This window comes from Corvus moneduloides, chromosome 4, assembly GCF_009650955.1.
Source record: "Corvus moneduloides isolate bCorMon1 chromosome 4, bCorMon1.pri, whole genome shotgun sequence".
NCBI lineage: Eukaryota > Metazoa > Chordata > Aves > Passeriformes > Corvidae > Corvus > Corvus moneduloides.
The window spans coordinates 68,474,913-68,502,535 of NC_045479.1; the positions used below are offsets into that span (position 1 = coordinate 68,474,913).

The following is a 27,623-nucleotide window of genomic DNA, read 5'->3' on the forward strand; positions in this document are numbered from 1 at the left end:
GGCTTCATGATGGGAAAGCACAGAAATCTGTTCCTTTTCCTAATTTTATTGGGATAGAGTGTGTCTGTGCAGTGTGAAGATAATGCCCAGAAAAAAGTACCTGGAACAGATCTGTATCACTGTGTCATAATCACATAACCTGAGTTCCCATACTATGGTATCATCAGAACTATGAAAACAGGTGAGGTGGCAGCTGCAAAGTAAAAAGAGCTTCTGACAGCTGGAAAACATCCAGTCTTTCCTGCTGGAAAGATCTGAGACAAATCTATACACTGTCAGTTTCATGGATTTCATGGATACTCCGGAGTTTAATTTTCCCACCTCAGCTGATGATCTTGGTATGGCAGGAGGCACAGGCTTGCTGGATGTCTCGTGCACAAAGGGAGCCTTTTAAACAGTGTTTGCTCAAACAGACCTCATCACCACCTGCCATTTCATGCTCACTTTCAGCTTCTTTAACTGTTTTTAAAGGCTGCTGGTAAACATACTGCTAATAGGTAGCCCTGTATAATCACTACCAAATCGATAAAAGAGCAAAGAATAAATGACAGAAAACAATTTCATACTGTCCAGGAAGGCCCGAGGATCTAAAGAGCTTTTGCATTCTGACACCTGAGTCAGTAATTTAATGTGGCTGTAGCAGAGGATTGCTGAACGTGTCTGAAAATAAATGCAACTCTTTAATTTTACTTTTATCAGAGGAATCTGGCAAATACTATCTTTATGATTAAAATAATACATTCCATTAGGTAAAGCTTCTTCATTTCCTAGGTGCTTGCAGAAGCAATAGATTTGAGGCTATTCTTCACGTGCTCCTGGTGTAGCTACAGGCAGTGTTTTTGAGACCACTCATTCTGAAAAGGACTGAAAACATGAAAGTGAATCCCACAAACCCAGAGCTAGCATGTAGGATTGCACCCCAAAGAGGAAGAGGACACAAGGCAGAGCACAGGCAACTGCTAAAATCTAACAAATATCTGTAAAATCTCATGTGCACCATGTAACAGCACCAGAAAATGAGTATTGTTTCATTTTCACTAAAATACAACCAAAGCTCTTACCGACATAGCCAGGAGTTCCGCAGGCTGTGGACATCACGTCTCCTTTACCCTCCATCTTCGACAACCCGAAGTCACTGATCATGATTTTTGACTCTTCATCCTGGCTGTAGTAAAGCAGGTTCTCAGGCTAGAAGGGAGAACAAGCACAGTGAGTTTTGAATGTGTGAGTGCAGTAACAACACCTGCTGACCCACGCATTGCATTTAATACAATCCTTAGTCACACCATACATATATGAATATAATTTGGTTCCCTTAAGCCTAAAGAGTTGTCCTTAAAACCTACAAGGATATCCTCTCCAGACTCCTGTATGGCAACAAGTAGAAGAAATTGACATCCTGAGCTTTGAGCACCTTTTCTGGGATAACGAACTTGTTCTCTGGCACCTCAAATAAGACCTACGGCTCAGCCCTTAATTGTGAGATGTGTCTTATATATTATCACTTCAGAGCAGTAAAACAGAAGGATTCTATTGAAAACAAGTAAATATGGCAAATCCAGGCAGTGTAATGAAAAATTTTATACAGTATTTGGAAAAAGGAAACCAGGAGGTGTTAGGGAATTTTTGTATCTTCTCCACTGGAAACAAACTGTTTTGAGAGAGGAAATGCCTTTATAGTTAACAGACTTGCAGCAAGGATGTTTTAGCTAGAGCTGATTAGGAAAAAATGCTGAAGGAAAAATGTGCTATAGCACTAAGCACAGCAATTTGTTTATGGCAAGAGAAAACAAGGATCACTCCACAAAGCCCTGTAACTTTTCACGCCAGAGTCAGGAGGATTGGAGAGACCAACTAACCTCCATCTGCTCCAGACAGTCCTGCATCCATGTGTTTTGAATGTGCTGCTGCTGCTACACAACAAAGCTCTTGCTGGGTGCTGTGAGAGCCCACCGCTTCCCCTGCTTAACATTTGGGCTCATGAAAGCCTCCACACCTGCAGCACTCAGCCAGGTGGCAAGGGGCCCTGGACCTTGGGGTGTTCACCTACAAAAGTGATGGGTACCCAACGTTTCCAAACAGCCTTGGTGGAGTCTTTTGCCCAGAGCTGGTACAAATGCTGACACGCAGCCTGCTGTGCGCTTCAGGAAATGGTGAGGAGCAGCTGCGGCCACGCAACACCCTCAGGCTCCCTGGGACACATCCAAGCTTGGATTCTTGCAGAGGAGAAATTGCCGTGCAGCAGCAGCAGCATCCATCTTCCCTCCTCCAGCTGCTCTGGGGAAAGGGGGAATGAAGAAGTGCTGGAGGGCGATGTCCCCATCCAGGAAGGTAAAGCATTTCCTGGCTCCCCAGCCCCAGCATCAAGTGATGGCTTTATGCATGGGACATGTGTGAACATGGGACACAATGGCCATGAGAGGATCTACAAGCCACAGCCACAGCTGTGGGCCAGCTGGGCTGTGGTAAAAAGGGAAACGATTCGGTTCCTAAAAATAAATATGCAGTTGTACCATTTATGTTTCTTTCTCATGATACCTTGCAAGTCCAGTGCTTTAACTGACTTTATAGTGCTGACACTGCTTTAGGGACTACAGTTTTATGCCATGTTCCACCCTAGGCTGGAGTCACTCCTGATTTTTACTAATGCCATTCTGATCTGCTGAGGGGTTGGTAGACTTGGAATTAGGGGGAAAAGCAGTTATTTCCTAACAACTTCTGCTAACTCACCTCAGGTTCCCACTTCCATTTAGTAAAGCCAAGAAACCCACACTCAAACTCGTTTAAAAGAATTCTGTTTCCTCAAGCTGGTTAATCCAAAAAAAGCATTAACAAGGTGGCTCTGTACCAAGTGGAGCTGCTTGAGCCTTTCAGTCCTGTTCATCCTGGAATTCCCTGGACATCACCTGCTGCCATCTCTTCTAATCTGCTGTTGCATTACTTAGATTAGAGACTTGGAGCCCAGACCTGCTTTTACCAACTACAGCAAGTACTATTTTGGTATCTGAATAAACACATAATTACAATAAATAATTGTTATGGATGTTTCATGGTTTGTATTTTTGTAGAGTGGATCCTTTCCCAGAGTTTCATTTTGAATCTTACACTTATTTTGATATTTTGAGATCACTATTCTATCCCTGTTTTTCTCATCATGGTATGTTTTTGCTAACAGAAATTCACAACAGGTGTTCCTCATATTCTGTATTTTATGAGTCATTTTGACAACTGCTATGATACTGACAAAAGCCTGCAAACAAAAGAAAAAGAAAAGGAGCTACAAAATACCACGGAGAAGGTTGCTTTGATCTAAATTCAGCATGGCCTTACATAGACTGTGAAAGTAATTTGTACATGAATTTACTTCCCAATCACCAGATCCCATATTTTACTACAGGAACTTTAAAATAAGATTTCTTTTTTTAAAGTGAGAGGTATAACCTGCTTTGGATTATAAAGACAAGAATACTAAGAGCTTGTACAATGGAATATCTGAATTAAGAGGTCTTGGACGTCACTCTGAAAACGTTGGTGGCAGAAAGAAGCCTGAAGTTATTTCCTAAAAACTGAATTTGGGAGCAAGCTGGTCTCTATACTGGAATTCTACGGAGCTCTAATAAATATGAGAATATTTCTATGTACTTCAGCATAAGGACAGGAAATGAACAGGAACGGAGGGCAATGTGTGGAGACTGCAGGAGATGGAAGCCTAACCAGTGCCTCCTTACAGGAAACCCATTATTTGGCACTGTCTGGACTGGACTGCACAACACCAAGGAGGGTATCAGTGTATATTATTTGAGGATATCAGTGTATATTTTCTTTCAGTGGATTTAAGGTTTTGTCTTAATCATGAGCCAAACCAATATGTAAAAATCTTGCTACTTTCTGTTATTGCCGTATCTGTTGAATGTTGAATATCTGTTGAATAGGATGCTCCCTCCTGTAGGAGGTATACAGGACTGAGGCACATCCCTTGCAGCAGTAAGGTGTGGAAAAGCTTGCAATCCTATGGGAATGGCCCACACACAGCTCAAAGATTCACATCTGGAGTCAAAGATAGGCAGGAGGAAATGACTGCATTGAGGTTGTCACAAAAGAAAGCCATGGCTGCCTACCTTGGGCACTGCTGCACTTTGGAGAACTCTGGTGCTGGTGGTTACACCAGTAACAGGCTCTATTTTGCCCCATTGCATTTGGGGATAAGCCTGTCATTTATTATTTTACACCACACAGCATTCACATCAGCACTGATTTTGGAGAAGACAACAAGCAAATAAAGACTATCTCTCAAAACCATGGGTTTTCATCTGTCTGAAGGCATAACAGTGAGATGACATTACCAGCACTATAACTTTGCTAAGAGCAGTCAAAAATTGCAAACATGTAGTTTAATATTAGATTACATAAAAGTAAATTAAGAATACATTTAATAAAGACTTGTATTTAAGAAGTAAAAAAGCAAAAAAAATTCCATTCTTCCTGCCTTCTGACTCTATTAATGTTCATTAAGCCTTTTTATAAGGCTTATATAAGGCTTGTAACCTGTAGCCAAATTTCAGTCTTTTTCCAGGGGGGAAATACAAGCTCTGAATCAACATCCAAGGAAACTCCTTGTTTGGAGCATCCCTCCAAAATACAACCAGAGGTGTTATTTCAGTCACTGAATTCTTCATTTCTGGCAGTAAAGTTTGGCAGAATTAACCAGCTCAGCAACTGAACCCACAGTTTTCTCTTGAAATTTGTATATTTTTCTAGTATCTTCTGCTAATTATTTAAAATACTAAAGTGCTATGAAATCCAAGCCTTTCTGCTTGTTTTAATGACAGTTTAAGATACTGGAAGAAAACAATAAACCAACCATGTTTATGGTTTTTTTACCTGAAAAGCTGAGAGGTTTAGATGTGACAATATGGTGCAGCTGAAAGGATAATCATCTAAATATCCCACTGGCACACAATGGTCCTTAGAAGAACCCTTGCTGTTAACAGTGTCTCCAAAAACACTGCTCCAAATGATGGGAAATCATTCAACTTTCCCCCACCATTGCTACCAGTTATTATTAAGGGAAAGTAAATATAGCACAGCAAACCTGCAAAATACTTTACAGCAGTAAACACACCCCAGCTGAAATGAGTTTTCTGCCTTAATGTAACATCTTGGGTGTTAATGGCTGTTGCCCACATCAGAGGTGCAAAACTCCCATTGTAACTGCCCTGATTGCAGAGTCCTCATTAAAACCAATTACATGGGGAGGCTTTGGAGCATCTCTCCTACAGTAAAACCTTCCTGAAACAGCAGTCCCAGGGTACACGCGTTTGTTAGACTCACATAATTACACAACCTTCATTAACACTGCCCAGGGGACCGAGGGGCGCTGTGGCCGTACCTTGAGGTCCCTGTGCACGATGCCCATGCGGTGCAGGTAGTACACAGCGTCCAGGACCTGCCGGATCAGGGTGCTGGCATCCTTCTCTGTGTAGAACCCTTTCTCGACGATGCGGTCAAAGAGCTCTCCCCCAGACACTCTGGAAAACACAGTGGGAAGCAGAAGTGTGAGGATGTGCTTTGTAATGCCCTTTCTGTATCATTAAAGGATGGCCAAGGCCATGCACTAGACACAGGCAGCCAGAGCAGATCTGCCTGCAGCTCTGGGGTCTCCCCCACCATCCCAAGAAAGGCCACGAGGATGGTGAAGGGTCTGGAGGGGAAACCTTATGAGTAGGGGAGAGGTCACTTGTCTGGTCAGCCTGGAGGAGACTGAGGGGAGACCTCATTGTGGTCTTCAACATCCTCATGAGGGGCAGTGGAGGGGCAGGCGCTAATCTCTCTGGTGCCCAGTGACAGGACCAGAGGGAATGGCCTGAAGCTGAGTCAGGAGAGGTTTAAGTTGCATATCAGAAAAAGGTTCTTCATCCAGAGGGTGGTTGGGCACTGGAACAGCTCCCCAGGGCAGTGGTCACAGCACCAAGACTGACAGAGATCGAAAGAATTTGGACAATGCTCTCAGGCACATGATGTGATTGGGGTGTCCTGTGCAGGGCCAGCTGGACTCAATGATCCTGATGGGTCCCTTCCAATTCAGCATATTTTATGATGCTATGAATTGAGTTTGATTTTCTCCATGGACTGGTCAGGCTATAATGGAAAATAAAATCCCTCACACATCAGGAAGTGCTCAAAAACTCACTGGCACGTGCAGAGGGAATCATGAACATACCCCAGCAAGAGCCAGGGGAGCAGACCCTGCTTTCCATGCTGTCCCACCCTAAAGAACTTTGCATAGGCAGTTCCATCTGCTGGTGCTGGCCCACTCCTCAGATGATCCCTTGGGGTTCACTTTTCACTCCACTGACCAAGGCCTGCGGTTTGCCCTGAAGGAATGATCCCATTCTTTCCCCACTAGTGAGTGAAATGCATTCAGGAGTTGCTGCCACTACCTATAGAGCATTAGTTTATTAAAGCAGCCTGCACCTCTGACACTTTTAAAAACTCTCAGAGGTCCCCTCCTTTATTCACACACGTATGTTCATTTACCTGCAGCCACAAGCTCTTTAGGCAGAGCACAGTCTCTGCCTGGCACTGGTAAGAGACGGTTATTGATGAGGAGCCCAGATTATCAGTGCAATTAATCACCAGATGACACAAATGAGGAAAGGATTCCACAACTCAAGGAGGAAAGAAAATAAAACCTTGACATCCCACTACTTAATGTCTGCCGTACTGCCCTTTTTCCCTGCCTTGCTAGAAATAACATGTTCTGAACCCAATCTTAAATAAAGAATGGCACATGAAAACTCCCTGGAGGAGTATCTGAGGAAATAAAAGAGGAAAGAAATGTCTGAGTAATTGAAATAATAAAACTGTCAGCAAAAAAATGCCCTACTAGGGTAAATAAGAGATTTCCATTTTAGCAAGCAAAACCTATTAAAAAATAAAATGTATGTGATACGTTTCTTCAGCAAGTTGCACTACTTAGCATATCATAAATAGCACAGTAAAACTTTCTTTAAAAACAAACCTAATAAAGGGAAAATAACAAATGATTACAGTCATTAAATACATATGGACTGAGAGCTTGCCATTACACGAACACTAGGTAATTCAGCCACTCCAGGCAATAATCTGCTTGAATAATAACATGAAGTCACTTCCTAGGGAAGTTTGGAGCCTGAAAGGGAGAGAACGCTACCTCTAATAATGAACACATTCAGCTTCAAAAATGAAAAGCAACCTTGGAAGAAAAAGAAAGAAACCAGATAATCCTTCTATTAAGTGGTAGGCAAACAAACCAAACAGCTTGCTAAAATACTGGCACTGAATTGAAACTGCAGGAAAGGTGAAGTTCACCCAGGATCTGAAGTCCACCAGTAGCCTGAATTAAACCCCTTTCTTTCCTAGTTTCTCAAAATAGGAGTTGTATTTCTCACATATACATATTTATATGTACATATGTGTGAATACAGAGAGTGTTGCTCCAAGCTTCTTTTGGACCTATACTCACTGCCTGGCCCATTCTGTGCCCTGCTAAGGGAGAACAAACACACCTCACCCTCACTGTTCACTGAAGGCAGAGACAATTTTATTGAATCTGGCTCCTATTAGCTGACTGTCTTTTTATATTTCCCTTGCAGTCCCTTTGTTTCCTGTGGATTGATTGCACCAAAAATTGAGCCCACACAGTAATTAATATCACTGAATACAGCACATTTCCCCATGAAAGTGCAGTGTATGTTGTTTTGCAGTTTCATACAGTTACTTTTGTTACATTCAAGCAATGGACTGCTTTAGTAGATACCAATTTACATCACGTACCTTCCTGCACAAGGAAACTCTTCTTCGATCTTTGCAGAGAGTATATTTCCACAAATTTTTTTTCACTAAATTGACAGAATTTCCCTCCATGCCAGCTCACTCCCCATCCCTCTTTAAGCCTCATTCTTTAATTGAAAGTCTTCCTAGTCAGATTTAGTCCAGTGGATCTACTGTACCCAGGCTCAATCTGTTTATAATTTTATTCCAACACACAGAAAATATATGCAACCCCTTAAACGATGCACTGCAAACCAGAGCTTAATCCAAGGACTCAGCAGGAGCAGCTCTTACATTTGCAGCCACTTGCTTATTCAGAGTGTTGACAGCATCCCAGGTAGATGCAGAGAGCCAAGGGTCTTGTGCTCCCGTTTATTAGTGTGGTGACTCCACGTTATGGTGCAGTGCACGTTTGCACTCACCTCTAGAGTCTCCCTGCTGTGGGCAAGATTCCTGGCTGAGGTCCACCTCCCCAGGATGCTCTTCAACTCAGCACCCAAGGCCATGGCTACTTTCCATATGGAGCTTATGTCCATATGGCTTTTCTCCTCCAAAACAGGCTTAACTCGACCGTAATGTCATTGGGAATGCTGCTCCCTGCACGGCGCACAAGGGATAAAAGTCAGTGCTGTTACAGGAGTGAACCAGCAAAGGCAGCTGTGGGAGAGCATCTGAGCTCTAAACTCACGGTGGAGATGTGGCCCGTTAGCTGGTCTTGATCCCAACCTCCTCTGCCCTGCTGAGATGGGACTTGGCATCTGCTCTGAACAGACCTGGGCACTCACAAAGCAATGCTGCAATTTGTTCCAGTCTTTAATATTCTGGAATAATTACTTTCTTTTTAATGCCACCATCTAGCTTTGCCCTCTCTATGGCAATTTTGAGGCAGTTGAAACTGCAGGCAGTAGGAGCAGAATTAGGTCTTTGTCTTAAAGAAATTTAAGACAAAATTTTTTATCCAGAAATAGAGGGTAGGAGGTATTTCTCATTAGCGGAAATTAGAGGACTGATCCTGTCTTGCAGCTGGCACTGGCTCACAGAGCTGGACACAAAAACAACAGCAAAAGGAACCCTTTTCCCCTGCTGATTTTAATCTTGGTTCCCAGCGCAGAAAAAGTCAAAGGAAGACTAGCCAAGTTGAGTTACTTGAAAAGCATTTAACCCTGGAGCAGTTCAAGTGTCACACTGTGATCTAGAGTAGCCATCAGCCCTGCCTGGGGACTCAGAGTTGGGCAAAAGTCAGCAAAGCAGCCACAACTGCATCTTCTGTATGGATCTGTCTGCTGAGACTGTCTGGATGGAATGTGTGTGGCTCCAACCCTTGGTCCTTGCTCAGCCACTGAGCAGTGACTCTCTCCTGGTTCTCCAAGCAACATGGGAAAAGCCCAGCAGCCAGAGAAGGAGCTGAGCTAAGTGTCCCCATGGCACATGGACACCCTGGCAAGTGCCTTGCCTGTCTCCAGCAATACAGGAAACAATTTCGAAACAATGACCAGATGATTAATTTTGTTTAGGATGAAAAAAGACCCCATCAAATCCAGCCATAAATATGCATAATTTTCACTTCTACTACATCTTTCAGCTGAGGCTATATGCCTTTAGTACATATCACTGACTAGCCACATGAGGAAAGCCAGAACAAACATTCCAGGTGAAAGGATTCAAGGGGAAGCCTCACCCAGTGCCCAGTACAGGGGGCAGTCAGCGCCCTGGTCCTGCTGGCCGCACTGGTGCTGGTACAGGCCAAGATGTAATGCCATTAACACCCAGTTTGAGGAGGGACAGTAGAACACAACTTGACCATATGATAAAAGAGACATTATCTGCAATTCCACTGGGGAAACACAGATTGCACTCTGTTTCCAGGGTTTCCTGAGATAAAAGCTTCCGGATCTAGTGTTTCATTAAGGAGACTTCATGTATCGATCATGCAGATGATACAAATCTTTCAGAGGATCCAGCCTGGTGCTGGAGTTTGCGATAAATTCCTACAGTTACATTTTTAATATTTTATTTTCCTGACTTGATTTGGGGGTTTCGCTTCTTGTTTCTTCCCAATTTGATATTTAAATGCAGCTCTAAACCTCCAGCACAAGCTGCCACACTGAGTGGCTCAGTTTAGGACAGGTTTCAAAAAACTTTGAAAATACCAATAGTTTTGTACGTGGACGAGCTACCTTGTTAATTGGGCTCTCAGTGTGTTCACTGTTGGCTGAATGCCCTGCACAGACAGTAAAAAAGGACCCTGAAAGACCTTGCAATGCTCATTAGAGGCAAAGGAGAGGTCACTCTAACAGTGTCCTAGTAATTACTCAGGCTCTGTTCAAGGATTGGTGTCAGTCCTTGACACTACAGTTTCCATATTTGTGCAATTTCTAATTCACAGATGTAACCCGTGAGAGATGAGGAAACATTTTGGCATTGCTATTACACCTTCCCTTTACATTAACACATTTCACCATCAGTTCATCAGGAAAGAACCAAACTGGTAAACAAAAAGAAAACAGCCCATGCTGCAGGCAAAGAGAAAGGGCATTATCAACCTGTTTCTGAAGCATCCAACTCCTCTGCAGCACTATCAGGGAAGCAGAATGTGCAAAGTTTCAAAGAAGTACTTTGATGAAAAATGAGAACCAAACAAAAATCTTCCTTGTAATTTAAGACTCCTAAACTCATAAACAAAAAACAAGAGCCCATGTCTCTGAATTTCTGGTGGTTTTGCCAGCAGAGTGAAACCTGCACCCGCACATTGCAGGTCACTGTACCAGATACCTGCCAGACTGTCACCTCAGCGGGGCTGCCTGGTAGGGAACATCCCTACATATGTTAGCCTTCAGGTGAATAAATACATGAATAAAAGAACAAATAAATGCTGGAATTAAAAATATGTTAGTCATATTAATGTATTCATGTTACCCTTTCTTTCTCTTGGTGGGACTGTCTTTGGGTACAGATATATCCTCTCATTTCTTCACCCCTGCATCCCCCACTGTTACCGAGTGTAGAAACCTTTCTTCTTGTTTTAGGAGCTTGAAAAATAACACCCTTTGAAATATCACTTTGACTTCTTGGCCATTTGGCAAAACACTGATGTTTTTCTTCTGCCTCTTTTGTACTACAGGCTGGAATTGCTCAGGATCATTTACTGCCTGACACTTTAATTGCTTTTTATCAGGAGTCTTATTGATGAACACATTAGTGGTGGACATACATGAAGAATCTCAGCAAAGCTATTCAGAGCTTGTCAGCTTTTCCCTCCAGAAGGGTGTTAAGTTCACCTGATGCTTCACTGTACAAGCTATGATCTGTTCTCCATTGGACAAGTCACCACAGCACCATACATCATGTTGGGTTAGAAGAACCACCCTGGAAAGGCAGACACATCCCTAGGGATTCACTAAAACTGTTTGAACCCGCACATTAGGGATGCTTAATGAAAAGAGGACTGATTTCAGAAACTTGGAGCAGGAGGACTCCCAGGACAATATAAGAAGTAAGTTAAATATGAGCATTACCCTGTAACTGTGAGCGGCTGATTGATCAGAAGTTACACATTTGCAGTTTCCTACAATATAAATCAGAAAAAGTACAGAACTCAGCATGAAGCTGAAGTGTGAGGGGAGATAAGAAATACTGAAGGAACTATTCCTGAGAAGTTCTGCCTTTGGGTATTAAGTTTCTCTAATGAAGGAATTCTTATTAATACAAATATTTCCATTTTAAAATGTATTCTGTTTTTCATGGAGGGCTTTTCTGTTTGGCTTTAAACTTCCTCTGCATTGTGAAAATGCATGAGAACCAGAAAGCAAACCTGGCCAATGTGCTGTTTGAAAGGAAAGAGAAATTGGCCACCCTCATCTCATTGTTCAAATGAAATAACACATAAAAGGAAAATGAGTAAACAGATTACTAGATTTTAGACCCAGAAAGGAACATTATGATTATTTATTCTGACCTCTTGCAAATAGAAATATGTGATGAAAATTCTTCTTGTACCAATAATCTAGGGTGTTAATCAGGCAGGGACAGATATTGCTACAGAATTACTGTATGGCCTACAGAGATTTGCCTTATTCAGTAAGTATGTCAGAAAACTGCCCTGACTTTCTCATTTGCAGCACATCATAAAATATATAGCTTGAACAAAGCAAGGACTTTGCTTGTTACTGTATCTTTAAATCAGCCAGCTTAAAATCTGCTGGTAACATAAATATATGCTCCAAGGCCACCAAAGAAAGGACACAGGATTGGTTTTGGCTTAGTTTTCTAGAATGCAGGTGTGTGCATATGCCAGGGAGGAATGGATAGATGTTAGCACCCTCTCCTTTGATAGTGCTGTTCAATCACAGAATCACTCAGGCTGGAAAAGATCTTCAAGAACATCAAGTCAAATCTTTGACCAAACACCACCATGCCCACTAAAATATATCCTGAAGGGCTACATCTACTCCCTTTTTGAACACTTTCTGGGATGGCAACTGCACCACTTCACTGGACAGCCTGTTCCAGTGCTTGACCACTCTTTGAGGGAAGAAAATTTTCCTCGTATCCAATGCGCACCCTTCCTGCTGCAACATGAGGCCATTTCCTCTTGTCCTATCAAGAGGTTTCCTGGGAGAAGAGATCCCACCTCATTACAACCTCCTTCCAGATTGTGTAGACAAAATGCAATGCAATATTGCCATGGTATTTATTCTGGTTTTTCAGCTCTTTCATCACTGTGATGGTGGCTGCTCCAAAAGCCTGCTCCCCACTCTGGGGAATTGTTAGGGAAAAAATTGGGAAAAAATGCTGTGGCTATTTTTCTGAACCAAACTGAGCAAACTAAACCAATTTTTTCCCTGCATTAAAAGTTTCATGTGACATTTGCTGAGCAGCTGTAGTGAGGTTGTGCTTTGGAGAACAGACCTCTGTTTCCACTGGGGAAGACTGTTAAGTCTCTGGAAAGCTCTGCTCAGGGATGTAATACAGTTTGGCAGTTAAAAGCTTTGGAGACAGCATTTTCCTTCACAGAATCCGTACTGCAGAGATCTTGTGAGGTCCATGATTCTCCAAGGTCAATGCTGTCCTGTTTTATTCAAAATTTTATTCCATATTGAAAGAACCAACATTATATTCAAAATTTCCCCATGTCCCATCAGCTGTAAAAAGTGTGACTGAACCAAGGACAACCAAATGACAAAGGACATCAGGTTTTTAAGTCTCTTGTGATCACACTGTTCTGAGTGGCAGCTTATGACAGCCCTTCAAATGCCAGCAGCCCATCTATGCTCATTCCCCCAGGCAGTGGTGCATGGAGGAAATGTGGGACCAGCCAGTGACAGCAACATTCCCTCAGTGCTGCCATCATTACAAGGCACAGGAAAGAAACCAGTGCTTCCACTGATGACCCCACCATGCAACCAAATCCTAAGAAATAACATAGCAAAGTTTCACATTTCTGGCACTCTGCTGAGGTCTGCAAACACCATGATGCGAGGAAGATGGGCACATCCTTTTTTCCACTCTTCTGAGCTCCTATAGTGTGATTGGCACCTCCACAGGAGCCAAGGAATCATCCTAGGATTAGCAGGTGGATCACACTCAAGTGGGCTCCTTGTCATTTGGAAAAGGACCTGTGGAGGGTAGTGAAACACTGGCACAGGTTACCCAGACTGGTGGTGGATGTCCCATCCCTGGAATCATGAAAGGTCACATTGGACAGGGCTCTGAGCAACCTGATGTACTAGAAGCTGTCCCTGCTCACTGCAGGAGGGTTGGCCTGGGTGACCTTCGAGGTCCCTTCCAACCCAAACTATGCCATGATTCTATGACAAAGGTTGGCACTTCATCCTGTTTTTCTTCATGGCTCTGCATTAAATGGAAAGGCAAAGCTAAAACTCAGCAGTGGTGACTTTGACCTGTATCAGTCAACAGTTTGATACCACCACATCCCTGCAAGCAATGTATTCACCAGTGAAAAAACTAGCATTTTAAAAAATGTCACTAAAAAAATACACTGTATGTACTTAATAACTCAAATGTGTAGTTTTAAAAGAAGTAATTACTCACTGGTTTAATAACTTCCTTCTGTGGGATGTCAGTAAATCAGCCCAATCACTCTTGCTTGTTGTGTGTGCATGTGTGTGTGTATATATATATATATACACACACATATATATGTGATTTTGTTGATTCAATCTTTTTCACTTTGCTTCTAGGAAACAAAAAAGTACAGCTCCGTAGACAAACCACCACTCAAAATACATTTTCCAGTATCTGAGGGCTGGAACAATGTATTTCCTAACTGCTGTCTTATTCCTCCACCATAAAATAAGCGGATAGTAAAATCTGGAGGAGATTCCTCACCTGACAACAATTTAAAACTAGGTCATGTTTCAGCACTAATAGGTTTGGTTTATTTTCCTTTTTACTTGTTTTCCAATGGAAACCAACCTTGATGTCCTGCCAGCGTTAACTAGGAAGAACAGACCTAAAAATAATGAAAACTGATGCAACTGAAAACAGATACTGTAAATTACACAATGTATAGTAAACAATTTTGAAATATAAGGTGAATGCACCACTGAGAATTGTCCTAAATAACAAAAAGGAGCACAGGAAAGTGCAGTAAAGTCACTCTCAACTGGAGCTTAAACAACCCGGATTTTTTGTGAAATACATTTAATGGAAATTCGGGGTGGTGTGTATTCCTTTTTCTGAGACTGACTTGCTTTCCACTTGCTTTCTCACAAGTAAGTTTGCAGGCAGATGTCATCACAGAAATAGCCAATGTAAAGGTAATACTGAGTAATACTTGTCTCAGTGCAGAAAGATCTTTGAAGCTCCTTATATCCCCTGTACCTCACATAAATTCTACTTTTTTTTTCAGCCATCCCTTTGTCCTAGAGAAATACAACCCTGGAAAATTTATTTTGACACCCCCCCCCCCCAAAAAAAAAATAAAGGAGAAATGCTGTCAACTGGTCAAGATATATTGTTGCAAATATGAACTTGCCAAGCAGTTTGTAGAAACAGTAAATTGGGAGCTAAATACTAAAACCAAATGACCAACTTAACTCTAAGCTATATAGGTACCTTGTTTTATCAAACTGTTGCAACAACTATAAGTACATCTAAAATGTCATTATTATGCTCTCTAACTTTTGAGTAAGTGTCAAGAAAGTTGCAGAGAACTGATAAAGTAAACTTCAAAATTCTAATTGCTTATAATGAAGTATTTCTTAAGAAATGTGCAAGCAACTCAAGTACAAGAAAAAACCCATTTTATTCTATGTGCACAATTTTAGGTCATACAGTTTCTATAAATATCAGGAAATACATGCTGGAGTTGAAATATATGTTGGAGTTATCAAGGCCAACTCCCTGAAATACTCCGTGGCCATGAAAAATCAAACAGAAGGTTTAGGAGAAAAATGAGTACAAAATAGAAAATAATTTGTCTTCCTAAGCATCCATGGAATCCTCCCACTTTCAATATTTTTGAGAAAGTTCATCTCACCAAATCTTGCAAGTCTAGACAATAAGGACCTGTACAAGCACTACCACACTCCTCTCTTCCGGCCAGCACAAGGAAGGGAGCATTTCTAGGGTGTGAGGAGCAGAAATGTCCATTTTTGTGTTCATTTGGACAAATCCCACCTTGATGATCTTTATGGAAAGAGTCCTCAAGATGCTTTGACTGAAAGCATAATCAAACTTGGAGAAGTACGGAGAAGAAAAGCAAGCAGGACCAGAGAGCTTCTCTGTGAACAGAGAGAACACATTTTATAAAGAAGAGAGATGGCAGAGGAGAACACTACAGAATCAGAGCTCCACAGAAACATGGAATCATTTAGGCTGGAAAAGACCTCTAAGATCATCGAGTCTGACCGTTAACCCAGCACTGCCAAGTCCACCACTAAACCATTCATGAGAAGGATGGAGCATGGGCAAGGGAAATATAAAGAATTATTTCACACCACAGATGAGAAATGGGGGACCTAACGGAATTAGCAGGTGGTGGATTTAAGACAAAAGCCTTTGTCATCTCAAGAGCCATCCTGGAGCAGATGAATCTTTGGTATGACCCAATAAAACTGTGCTCATGTTCTTATGTTTGTGCTCATCAAATTAATTATTGAATTGTTCACTCAGCTCTGGTCTGAATGTGCATACCTACATTAAGGGAGTCCTTTGATTCATTCACTTAAAATCAAATATGACAGATTCATAGATTTTAAAGCCATTATGATAATCTAATCTGACCCCAGACAAAACAAAGACAGTACAATTTTTGCCTCCAATCCATAGCTCCTGGCTGGACAAAAGACTATCATTTAGCAGTGTAGACAGGCTTGACTTAGAAGATACCACTAATCCCCTGTATGCTTTGTCCAGTAGTTAATTACACACACTGACTAATTACACTGAGGTTTTTTTCCAGTGATAATTTCCGATGTTCTGTCATTGGAACCCTTTCAACACTGCCTGCAGACTCTTTAGCTATATTAGAGCAACTTTACTCGATTTAGGTCTTGGTAACCTCATTTGTTTTGCTTCTATGTGAAGGTTTTCTCCAAAAGAAGTTATATTCAACAGCCACCTGAGAAGGTATCCATTGTGAAGAGCTAACTAGAAGCTGAGTGATGCTCATTTCCAGTTCTCCATTTGGAATGTTAAATTACCATGTTAAGTATCTTCACTTACATCTGCATCAGTAATGAACTGGCTGTTCCTCAAGAGGATATGGACCACTACTAGGTGCCTGTATTTCAGTATTGAATCAAGTATAACCTAAACAGAATATACAGTTTACAATTACCGCTCTCTTCTCAACATCATTTAGTCACTCCATCTTGTGAGTTTATCTCACCACTGTTCAAGAAAGATATTCCTGTTTTCCACAGCAAAGAGTGAATTTCTGCAATTTTTAGTGGTGTAGAGACACAGCAATCTAAGTTCTTACAGCCTGGATGCAATCTCAGCTAAATAAAACTTACATGACTGTTAAGAGCAATACTATATATTTAGCCAGCAAATTCAGTTTCAAGAGGGCACTTGTAATCTCACTGAAAGAACAGGAGAAACAGGTATCGAATTTGGAAACCTAAGGATTGTACATAAATTGATTAGTCTCCTGCCCAGTCACCTCTAAAGGGGGACAGGGGGCACAGGCCACGGTGAGTGAGGATGAGCCACAGACACAGCCGGATCAAACCTGTCAAAAGCAGTTTATGGCAAACACACTGGTCTAAATCCCACTGCTCCAACCCCACTGTAACCCATGATTGCTGAGCTCTCCTTACCATGTCCCACCTGAAGCTTTCACCTATGTATGAGCCACAATTTTTCACACCACCCATTCTTTCCCAGCTCCCTCTGTGCATGAAGCCTGTGAGTGGGTTCATGATGTTGCTTGTGTCTTGCTGATGGGCCAGGAACAGCATAGGCTCCTAAAGCTCCATGTTTATTTGCAGATGGCCAGCTGCCCTCTCCCATTAACAACAGCTAATTTCCAAGCTGAGCCCTTTGCACAGATAAGGCACAGCAGGGACCAGCAGGACCCGCTGATTTATTGTGGTTTGGCTGGAGGGTGGGCAGAACAGATATTCTCTCACGGCCTTGAGGGAAGATTTATGATGTACAAAAGAGGCAGTTTCTTTAAAAAAAATGAAAAGAAAAAAAAGCATCTGGTCTTAATTCTCAGTATTCTCAAAAAACCCCTCAGCATTCAGGCATGTGAAACACCATGGCTCATGTGATTTCTGCTCTTCAACTACCATGGGATGAACTCCTCAGGGAAATGCTGTCCATGGCATCCCCAGGAGAGATGGGAGGAATGAGGTGCCATCAGCAACAAATGAAGCACTGGCAAACCTGGCCAGCAGAAAGGATGGCCTCCAAAAATGCTGGGAAATCCTGAGTGAAACCAGCTGGGCATTGAGAGGGCAGAAAGGGAGATTCTGCCAACACCCTGTGCTTGCTCAGTCTGTGTTGGCTGCCTGGCACTAAAACCAGGTACCACAGCCACAGATTTACTACTTTTATTCTGTGCAATAGCTGAGTTTACTGCCTTTAGAAGGAAAAAAACCCAGCCTTCCAGGAAGGCAAGTATTTGTTAAAAGATCTAGTAGGAGCATAGCTCACAGAAGAGAAAGTTTCCAGAATGTCCTACATAACACAAATGTGCCCCAGGGTTTATTTTAATAATTCTCCAATTATTGCCTTGCTGGTGTCTGTTTTAGTCCAGGCCATGGAGATGGTTCTAATGGAAATCATCAATTCATCACGGAGACCATTTGCAAGAATATAATCACAGGGATGACAACAGACACATGCTCAAGCTAATAATGAGGACTACAGAAAAAGAGGGAAGATTTTATGATTCTGTTATTTTTAATGACAGCTATTTGCTCCTGCGTCTTAACAAACCAGGCTGGACAACTGCCAAGCATTCTGGTTTTTATTGGGACTGTCCCTTGGCCTTGGGAGAGATTTTAAATATCCATTTATACATTATTGCTCCAAGGCTGCCATCTATTCTAACACTTTACATTTTCCTTGACACACAAAATGCAAGGCTCCAGCTATTTCTTCGTTAATCAACACAAGTAGCCCCACAGTAACTTTATTTTCAAGACAGAAGAGCGAATCAATGCCAAGAAGCCAACCCTCACAGGTCATGCTCAATATTTTAGGAGTTTGTGTTGCAATTGCCTTGTCTATTTCTGTAATAATTTTTAATGGATGGATTAGTGACAAGCTGTAAAGCTTATGTTTGTAAAAAGCAAATCCATGATTGATACAACAAAGAATCAAACTTAGCTGGGAAAATGGAGAAAAGCTTAACCAGACTGTCTCACATGCAGAAATCTGTGGGAGCTACATCCAGTGCCAAAAGTCCAACACAGTGCTGTTCAAAGACTCTTCTCTGTCTCACAGCAAACACGTGGGTCATCTGCTGGGGCAGGGCACAGTGACACTCCTGCCCATCCCACATGACAGCATCCTAAAAATCCCTCTCCTGGGAGTGGCACCCCAAAGACAGCTCCTAGTAAGCACCACCCTGAGGCAGAGCGGGCAAAAAGTAAAGACCTCATTCCTCTCAGCCTCCAAAGCATCCAACAGGATTATCCCAAAGCCTCAAAGAAACCTTGTTGATGCCTCCTGTTAGCCACACTCTGTACAAAGTTCTTCCTTGAGCCCTGCTCCCTGGGGATCATAAAGGATATGATTTCCCCGTGTTTCACATTTCATACTTAAACTGCCCTGTAAAATCCCATTCATGAGCAAGCCCCAAGCAACAGCAGAAATACAAGCTGTAAAACTGCATTGGCTTCAGACTACAGCATGGAACTGCTCCTCCCAGCCCAGCCTTGCTGCTCCTGGGGAGGCCCAGGGCAGGACACAACTCCAGGAGGGAGCTTTCTGCCAGGCATGCTGCCCACAGACAAGGTGTGTGTCAGCACAAGTGGTTTGGGGCCTTATCCCGCTTCTGGGGGATCCAAAGGGTTGTCCTCAGCTGGTCTGAACTGCCACCCCAACAGCTCAGTACATCCCATAGGGAATCCTTGGCATTAACATTTAACTGGTGTCTACTTAAGTTGGTCAGCAGAGGATCTGTTAAGATCCTGGACATTCTTGCTGACAAAACTACATGACCTCATAATTTCATGGATTCAGCACTGACTTAAAAAAATAAGTCTGTAATCTTCCTTTTCCATTTTGTAGGGATACTCCTAGGCCCTGGAGTATCCCAGTATCTCCAATCCTGGCTCCTAAGCATTTGTTGTGTATGTTAAAAATACAGAAATGTGAAAACTAAAATCAAAACCTCCTCCTCCATCCCAAACTGATCAAACCTAAAAAATAACTTAGCAAACATAACCCTGGGATGTGTGATTTATACACTAAGAACATTAGGGAGTTAATAAGATGGATGGACACAAGGGGTTTTTTTTTCCTAATACGGTAGTCAAAGCACATTGCAAAAACTCATGGATGAAAATGAAATGCAGACTTTGGCTACAGGGCTCATCAGCCCTGCACAGCAATCCTGAGTATCCAGATTTTGGCAACAGCATCTGAAAAATGATGCCCAATGCACTTAGCTGAAGTATACCACTATTTTAACTTTTTAAAAAGGAATAAGTGCCCTGTATGTGCATATAACCCATGAGAGAGCTTTTTCATGGTCCTTACTTTTGTAAAGCTGTTGCCTCCCAGCACCTTGGAACCTGCACACTAATGCACAAGTATTAGAATAAAATTATCAGTGCAACTGCTTTTCTGCTTGAGAGGGATTCACAGGTTGAAAACAGAGAAAAATGTATTAACAGTCAGTGCTCTCAGTCCAGGCACTGCCAAGCAGGCACCGTGTCTCCCTAAGCCAATGCACTCAAGTCAGTGAACTGCTACTCTACTGGTCCAAAGGAAGAGACCAAACCCAAGTGCTAAGAGGGTAAATATCCACAGCTACATGCTGTGACTTCTCCGCTATCAGGCAACTTTTGATTGCCTGCATACCAAGCAAAGTTTCATTAACACCAGACATGGCAAAGAAATTAATATTACTGCAGTATTTACATCTGATACTCACAATATGAAAGCTACCACACAACCCCATAATTCCCCCCAGAATTCTGGTGCCAGTAGACAGGAGGTGTGAGACATGCAGGATCACTGCCCTCCCATACAGACATGAAGGCATGGCCAAGGCAAGAGCTTCACCTTGGGGACTTGCCTTTAATCTTTGCTCTGCCACACATTTCCTCTGCAACCTTGGGCAAACCAGTGAAGGATGACTCTAAAAAGGGACTTAGGTCCTTGGAGAGGGAATTAGGGTTCGGATAATCCAGATGCTGCTGCTGCTGCCAGCAGGTTAAGGCTTGACAACTGTGAGCAGCAAAGCTCCCAGGACTTGGGGCACAAGCTCTGCTCCCTGTTCCAGACATAAGAGAGGAGAGGGGAATCAAGTCAATAGGTCCAACTCCTGGAAAGTGTCCTAAACCACAGGATGTTTTCCATACTTCCTTCTGAAAGTATTCCACCTCTCAGAAAATAACTCAAGACTCCCTCAGCACCATAACACTTCCTCAGCACTGTGACTGCAGTATTGATGCCAATGTCATGGAACAGTAACAGGGTCCATTAAAGTGAATGTCAGTTGTTCCCTTAACCTTTGCAGGGAGCCAGATAAATCCCTTTAAGAAATATGTTCATCCTGTCCTGCTTTTTTGAGACGGTAATCTTAGTCCACGTCTTCCATAACTAAAGGAAAAGTCACCATGCTGAGCTTGGCCTTGCAGCCAGAGTGCGTCTGTCCCTCCAGCAGGAAAACCAGGTGTATTTATGCAATGGAAGAAGCCATTCACTCTCACCGTATGTTACAGACCAGTATGGAAAACAGACTTCACACTGATGATTTATAAAGTGCTTTAGGCAGCCCTTAAATAATGAGTTATAGCCAGGTATGAACATCCAAAGCCACTGATGAAAACACTCTCCTGCTCTTGCTGTGTTATTTCTGCTGCTCTGGTTAAAAGAACCCAGCTCCCTTGTCCAGGTCCTCAGCCCAGTGCCAGAATTGACCCATCTCAGTGCCACAGATGTCTGTTTTCTATTTGGCCTGTGGTATTCCCTGTGCAATATTAAAATGTCATCAATTCAGTTTAACAGGCCAAGTAAAGGCCTTAGTCAACCATTTAACAGCTAAGTAAAACATATGGCAAATGCATATCAGTCCAGGGACTGCATTAAAAGTTTAAGGGTTCAATTAAGAGGAATCTCGCTGGTGTGTTCTCAGGAGGTTAGGAAAACAGAAATGCCAAATGTTTCCCCTGTTGCAGCTGTTAAGCACCAGGCTGGAAACCCCTTGTTAAAGTGCTTTTTGTTACAGTGCTATTCCAGTACATTAAAAACACCTCTGTATAGTACACCATTAAAATAAACTATTTATTAGGAAAACGGAGTTGATATTTTTATGATTTGGGGTTTTTTTTATAATTGTTTTTGTTGTTGTTGTGCTGCAATGTCCTACCTTAAGGGCCACCTGAATGCAGGGGTGCCCAACCCTCCCACAGGGCAATGCCTGATATCCCAGTGCTCCCAAGGCTGAAAGTTCTGACACAAAAGCAGTTGAACTTGACTTTCAGAGCTGCCTGAAGTCCTATTTGAAGATGCAGAACCAAGCTGCATTATTCTAATTTCTTCCATGGTTCAGCATCCTTAGGGACGTAGTCACCCAGGAGAAAGAACATGTTAATTAATATGTGTTTTCAGATTCAAGCAGGCACTGACAATGTAATGGACTGACAATATTGTTGTAGAATGACAAGCACATCCCAAAACACCTCAGCTTGCAAGAACAGACAGCCCTTGGGTCGAGTACAAGAGACTCCAGGTTCTGGGCCTCAAACAGTCTGATGTGTTCATCACACAACCAATGGTGTGCATGTCCCACACAGACACCACCACAAACCCGACCCAGCAGGGAAAATGGCACTGCTGCTGCAATCAGGTTGTCCCTGCAGTGTTAGACCCACCCTGGGACCCACGGGTTTCTGCACTGCCCCTCTTGGCCACCCTGAGACCAAGACCCCCTACAAAAGATCAGGCTGAAATGCCATGCAGAGAGTGCAAAAAAAAGCAGCAGCTCCTTGGTGGAGCAGTGAGATCACAAGACTGGGCTTGCTCCAGAGACAGACGGCACAACAATAGTCACGATTTCTGCTGCCATTGTTATTTATAGGCACAAAAATATAGTTCATTTAGAAACTCAGAGCAAGCTGCCAAACTAGAGACAGCAGCTGAACCCGCCGCCGTGGTTTAGGATATTCCCTCCTGCAGCAGCAGATGCAAACGCTGCAGGGCAGCAGCTCTGGGGTGGGATGGTGAAGTTCTGCTGGCATCTGGTCCATGCTGGCACATGAGCCACCAGCCAAGGCAAGATGGTCAATTTCAATATCCATACGGAAAAAAGCAGAGAGACACTGAGCTCTGAATCCCTGCAGTCAACTGGCATTTTATCCCCTGACTAAAAGGAGGCTTTGATTTTGGCCCTAAGGTCCTCAAGCAACAGATGGGACATGGCATAAAGATGTGATCCCAAAAATACTCTGTGGAGAACCCCAGCTGCAGGGAAAGATAAATGCAACCACCTAGAAAATATAGATATCAGGGATTTCAGCAGGTTCCAATACAGTGAGTGGGGTATTACAGACTTCCCAGGTCTCCTCTCTGCCATGCTGCTCTCCCCTGACACTCTGATGAAGGTTTCCTCTCCTGGTTTAGGGTACTGATGATGGTCAGAGCTTATCCCTGCTTCTGTACTGTGCTCCATCTCTCCTCACAGCTCACTGATTTGGCGAGGTCACCTTGTCCCCCTGCCTTCATCACTCCACTTGGGAGACACCCATCCCACATCCTGCAGCACTGGGGGGGGGTTCAGACCACAAGCCGTCACTATTCTCATAATGGACACAACACTGAAACTGAAAATTGGGAAGAATGAACTTATTTTTTGTTTATTTCCTGTAATTTGGTACAACTAAACCCAAACATAAAAAATATTTTCAAACAACAGTCATACTGAGAATAGATCACAGGGCACAGTGCAAAAACAACCAGTAATTCAAACATTAATGCTTTTTATTAAACAAATAAAACACTCTGACAAATGCCTCAGAGTCTACAAATTATTCTCACAACTATGCAGAACTACTTTATGTTTCAGCTTTAGGGCATTGTTTAAAACTTCCTGTAGCGCTGTTTTTAAGAAAAGTCAATTTATTTCACCCAAGTGGAGATTTAAGACATCAGAGAGCCATCTGGTGGTTTGATTGCCTTCTAATTAAAATTCGTCTCTTGGGCTCTTGACTTCCTCTGATGCAGAGCTAAATTGTCTGCCCCAGAGCATAAAAGCAGAAAAATTAAGAACAGTAAGATGTGTGAAAATAAAATTTGACATACAGAATTTCAGACAAGATTTTTGGCATTGATTTGTAAATGTGAGCAGTCCACAAACCATGGGTGATGTTTTTTCTCTCTGAATTATTTTATCTTTTTTACAAGGTTAGAAGTGGAGTAAAGTTTCACAAAAATCATCCTATGATGGAAAATCAGAGGATGGAAAAAGAAAGTATTAAGTAAGCTTATGCTGCATTTCTATGGAATTGATATTTCTTAGAAAGCTTCACTGTTTTCCCCTATGACTTCATAAATCTTGAAAGAGAACTGTACCTGTGGCTTTGGAAATACAGAAAACAAAAAGAAAAAAAGAAAGAGAAAAACCTCAGATGCTAAAATGAAGCACTACGCTGGTTCAGGCATTGCCCTGGAATTTTTTTCCAAGAGGGAATCAAAGCCCCATCATCAGTGTCTGGATGGGTACCCACTGTCGAAGCTGCTGTGGGCAGGGTGGGGGTCCCAGCCTGGCGCTGTCCCCTGGCACAGAGGTGTGGAACCAGAAGCTGCAGCTCCCCTTGCTGTTGGACCTGACCAGGTCTGTGTTAGCTGTGCAGGAGGAGTCCAGCTGCCAAACTCACCTCGCCCAGGGCTCAGCAGAGGAAGGACTTGATAATCTAGCTAATTAAGTCAGTGCCAAGCTCATTACTGGTCAGAGACTGGAGTAAATAACAACAGGCAACTTAGGAAGCTCTTCCCACCCTCAGGGATGGCAGAAGCTGTCTTCATTATGACAGGTTTGATTGTCAACTCCTATATTCCAGCTAAATGTAATTTTGGATGTCCAAATCCTTCCTGGCATTTGGCCCTTATCTCTCTATTCCTGCACAGCCTTGTCCTTACCTCTCCATCATTGTACAGACCCGACTCTGCAAGTTTTATTCGCAGATCTGAACCTCCTAAACAGAAGTTCAGGCAGGGCCAGAGTGGATGTGCAGTTCCACTCCCACGATAAATCTACCCTCATGATGCATCCCAATCTGGATCAGGATCACCACTGTCACTACTGGGGTTATGACAAACTAATCCACGTGTTTTGGTTTTTCTGAGAAAACTCAAATTTGAAAAGCTTCGATGTATAGGTCTCATTAGTAATTGTGCAAACCTCCCCCTGGACTATGGAGAAGTGTTAAGCAAGAGCAGGGACAGATGGTGACCAGGCAGCATGTCTCCTCTGGGAAGACACAGGAGATGTCATTCCCAGAAAAGATGGCAGGAGTCACACCTGAGCCGCAGCAAAGAGACTCTGTGCTGCTTTCTGGAAGGCAGCAAAGCCTGAACTCTGGGATGCCACGGCTTTCCTAGAGCTCACACAACATCGTTAACCTGTCTGTGTTTGCCTGTAAAGAAACCCAAACCCATAAGATCCTGATTTCAGCCTGGATCAGTGCTACTGCTTCCAACAAAAAGCACAGAGGAGAAAAGTTACCTAGAAACAAAACAGCAACTTTTGAGGGTTTGTAGCAAGAGGAGGACAGCTAGGTTTGTTTTATACTTCTGGTAGGGATATTGAGTGATTCATTCATCTTTCTGTATTTAGTTGGTGTTTCTCATCCTTCCTCAGCCACTTTTTCTCCTTATTCCTAGTATTTTCATCCTTTGTATTTCTCCCTGATCCCCACAGGAGGAGCCTCAGTACCACGTTAGCAGGCAGAATTTGAGACTGCCAAAGAGCTTCTGCAGTTTCACCCCATACACACGGCTGTCCTTCCAGTTATTAGCCAGGAAAGATTTATTTTAAATGACTGTGAAAGAGCACACTGATCAATCTGGAAAGATTTTCTAGGGATATTTTCCATGGACTGAAATCCCTTTAGTCAGAGGCACTTGGCACGTCAGGGGCTATAATCTGAGAATGATTCTCAATTCCATGTGTAGCGGGTTATTTATGGGGGAAAAGTTACATCAGAAAGCATTTGCAGGATCACAAGATGAAATATACCTTTAACACCTTCTCTTCCAGAAAATCACAGATTTCTGAAGTGTTGTAGAGTAGCTGGTTATACAGCTTCAGCCTGGAAACGGGCAAAGCTAGGTTTTGAAAATTGTGTATTTCTGTTTTGACACCACCACAGGCTCCTTCTGTGCCCTAAAGCACGTTTTTCCCTTCCTAATGTTTCACACCACCTTCTGCTGTTTTTCTGATCAGTGAGCTCCAGGACTTGTGAGACCTCCAAGGTAAGAGCAATGTATCCATGCCTTACTAACCTCTCAGCACAGAGCATCACATCATCCCCACAGTCAGGCTGGGAGCACAGATGGATCCTTCCCCGTCCATGCTCTCAGGTTTTCCAACCAGAAGAGGATGGAATGCACCACCCCACAAACCAAGATCCACCTAGAGCACATACATGGGCCCAGGATGATGGAGATGCTCCCAGGGTCCCACCTTAGATTTGGCCCTTGTGCTAAGAAAAATCTCAGCTGGCCTCTGGTCTCTGTTCTGGAACAGAAAAACAGTTATACTCTATTTCTCCCACTCAAATTTGCTGGTAGTAGAAACAGTTGCTGGAGCAACTGCTTCTTGGTGCTCTAAGGCTGGTTAATTAGAAATCTATTGATTGACGTTACATGAGAAATAACAGATCTTTTATTTTTCAGATGTTTAATTATTAATAAATTAATGAGATGGAAACTGAAGTGCAAGGAAAAACGGTTCTTAGTCTGAAGGAAGTTAATATAAAATCTAAAATGCATTCTCTTCCACCTTATTAACTTTGAGATTGATGTAATATCCTCAAGAGATTTAGTTGGTCTCTTCTCTTAAGTTTATATTCAGATTTGCACAAAAGTAGTTTCTATATGCAGACGAGATCTTGAAAGAATTTTCTTTCACAGAATGAATTTTCCTATTTGGAAAAAGGAAAACAGAACAGAGCCATTTATAAAATGTTGGACCAACTGACCCAGTAAAATCTGAAGACAAATGTTACTGAGAAAATTTTTACTCCAGAGGAGAATCAGCCTGAGACAAGTTTTCCATCATTAAAACACAAACTGTACTATGCAAAATTCTTGGAGGAAATTCATTATATGGCCCATTACTGATCTTGGGGAACGAGACCCAATGCATCAGCAACATCAGCCAGTTTCTGCTCTAATTTTCTTGGCATTAGAGGCAATTTCAAAATGCACTAGACAGAAGCAGGGAGAAAAACTCCTGCATTATTCTGTCCCTCAAACTTTTAACTGCTGTCTCTGAGTTGCAGAATTGCTCTCCACTTCTCTTCTGCTCAGCTTTGAGTGACAGATCTGCTCACATTTCATTCAGAGGACTTCGACTACTGGGGAAGTGTGTCCTCATGCTCATCATAAAAATCTCCTTTCTTTCATTCTTTTCTTCCTTTCACACCATTCCTACCCTCTCTGAGGTGAGCGTCTCAAACCCAGTATCAACCATGGAAACCTCAGCTTTGATGTCCTTCTGTAGTGTGGCTGTTCTCTAAGGTCTTGCACCCAATGGGATGCTTCCCAAATTCTCCTGCTCTTCCTCTGCAAGCTATCATTGGAATCACCACTGCTGCTGTATCACAAACCCTGTCAGGATCTCCTTCTCCTTCTGAGGGTGTCTGGAAACCCCATCACTAACACTCAAACCACCAACACTTCTTCTCTGCCATTGGGTAACTCTGAGCTGTTTATGGAGCACGTCTTCTAAAATTCAAAAGAATATGTTAAAATTACCATAACTTAATGTCACAGGAGAGATGAGCTCCAAAGTTTTCTTTGGAATTTCTTGCTGAACAGAATTTTCTGCAGCCGGTATTTACTTTTCCCTGAAAAAATGGATACTTCCCTCTCCTCACCTCAGTAAGAGCCTGAATCACAGATCACTGAGCATATGGAAAAACTGACAGTGACTGCAA

General features: G+C 42.6%; 1 protein-coding gene across 3 annotated transcripts in view; it reads right to left on the reverse strand.

The window, feature by feature from the left end:
* CAMK1D (calcium/calmodulin dependent protein kinase ID) overlaps positions 1 to 27,623 on the reverse strand; it is a 210,567-nt gene that overhangs the window by 37,165 nt on the left and 145,779 nt on the right. For all 3 annotated transcript variants that reach the window (XM_032105583.1, XM_032105585.1, XM_032105584.1), the window contains exons 4-5: positions 5,390 to 5,528; positions 1,062 to 1,188 (exon numbers count right to left, since the gene is read on the reverse strand). In XM_032105583.1, coding sequence (XP_031961474.1) covers positions 1,062 to 1,188; positions 5,390 to 5,528 — 266 coding nt within the window. The remainder of the gene's footprint in view (positions 1 to 1,061; positions 1,189 to 5,389; positions 5,529 to 27,623) is intronic.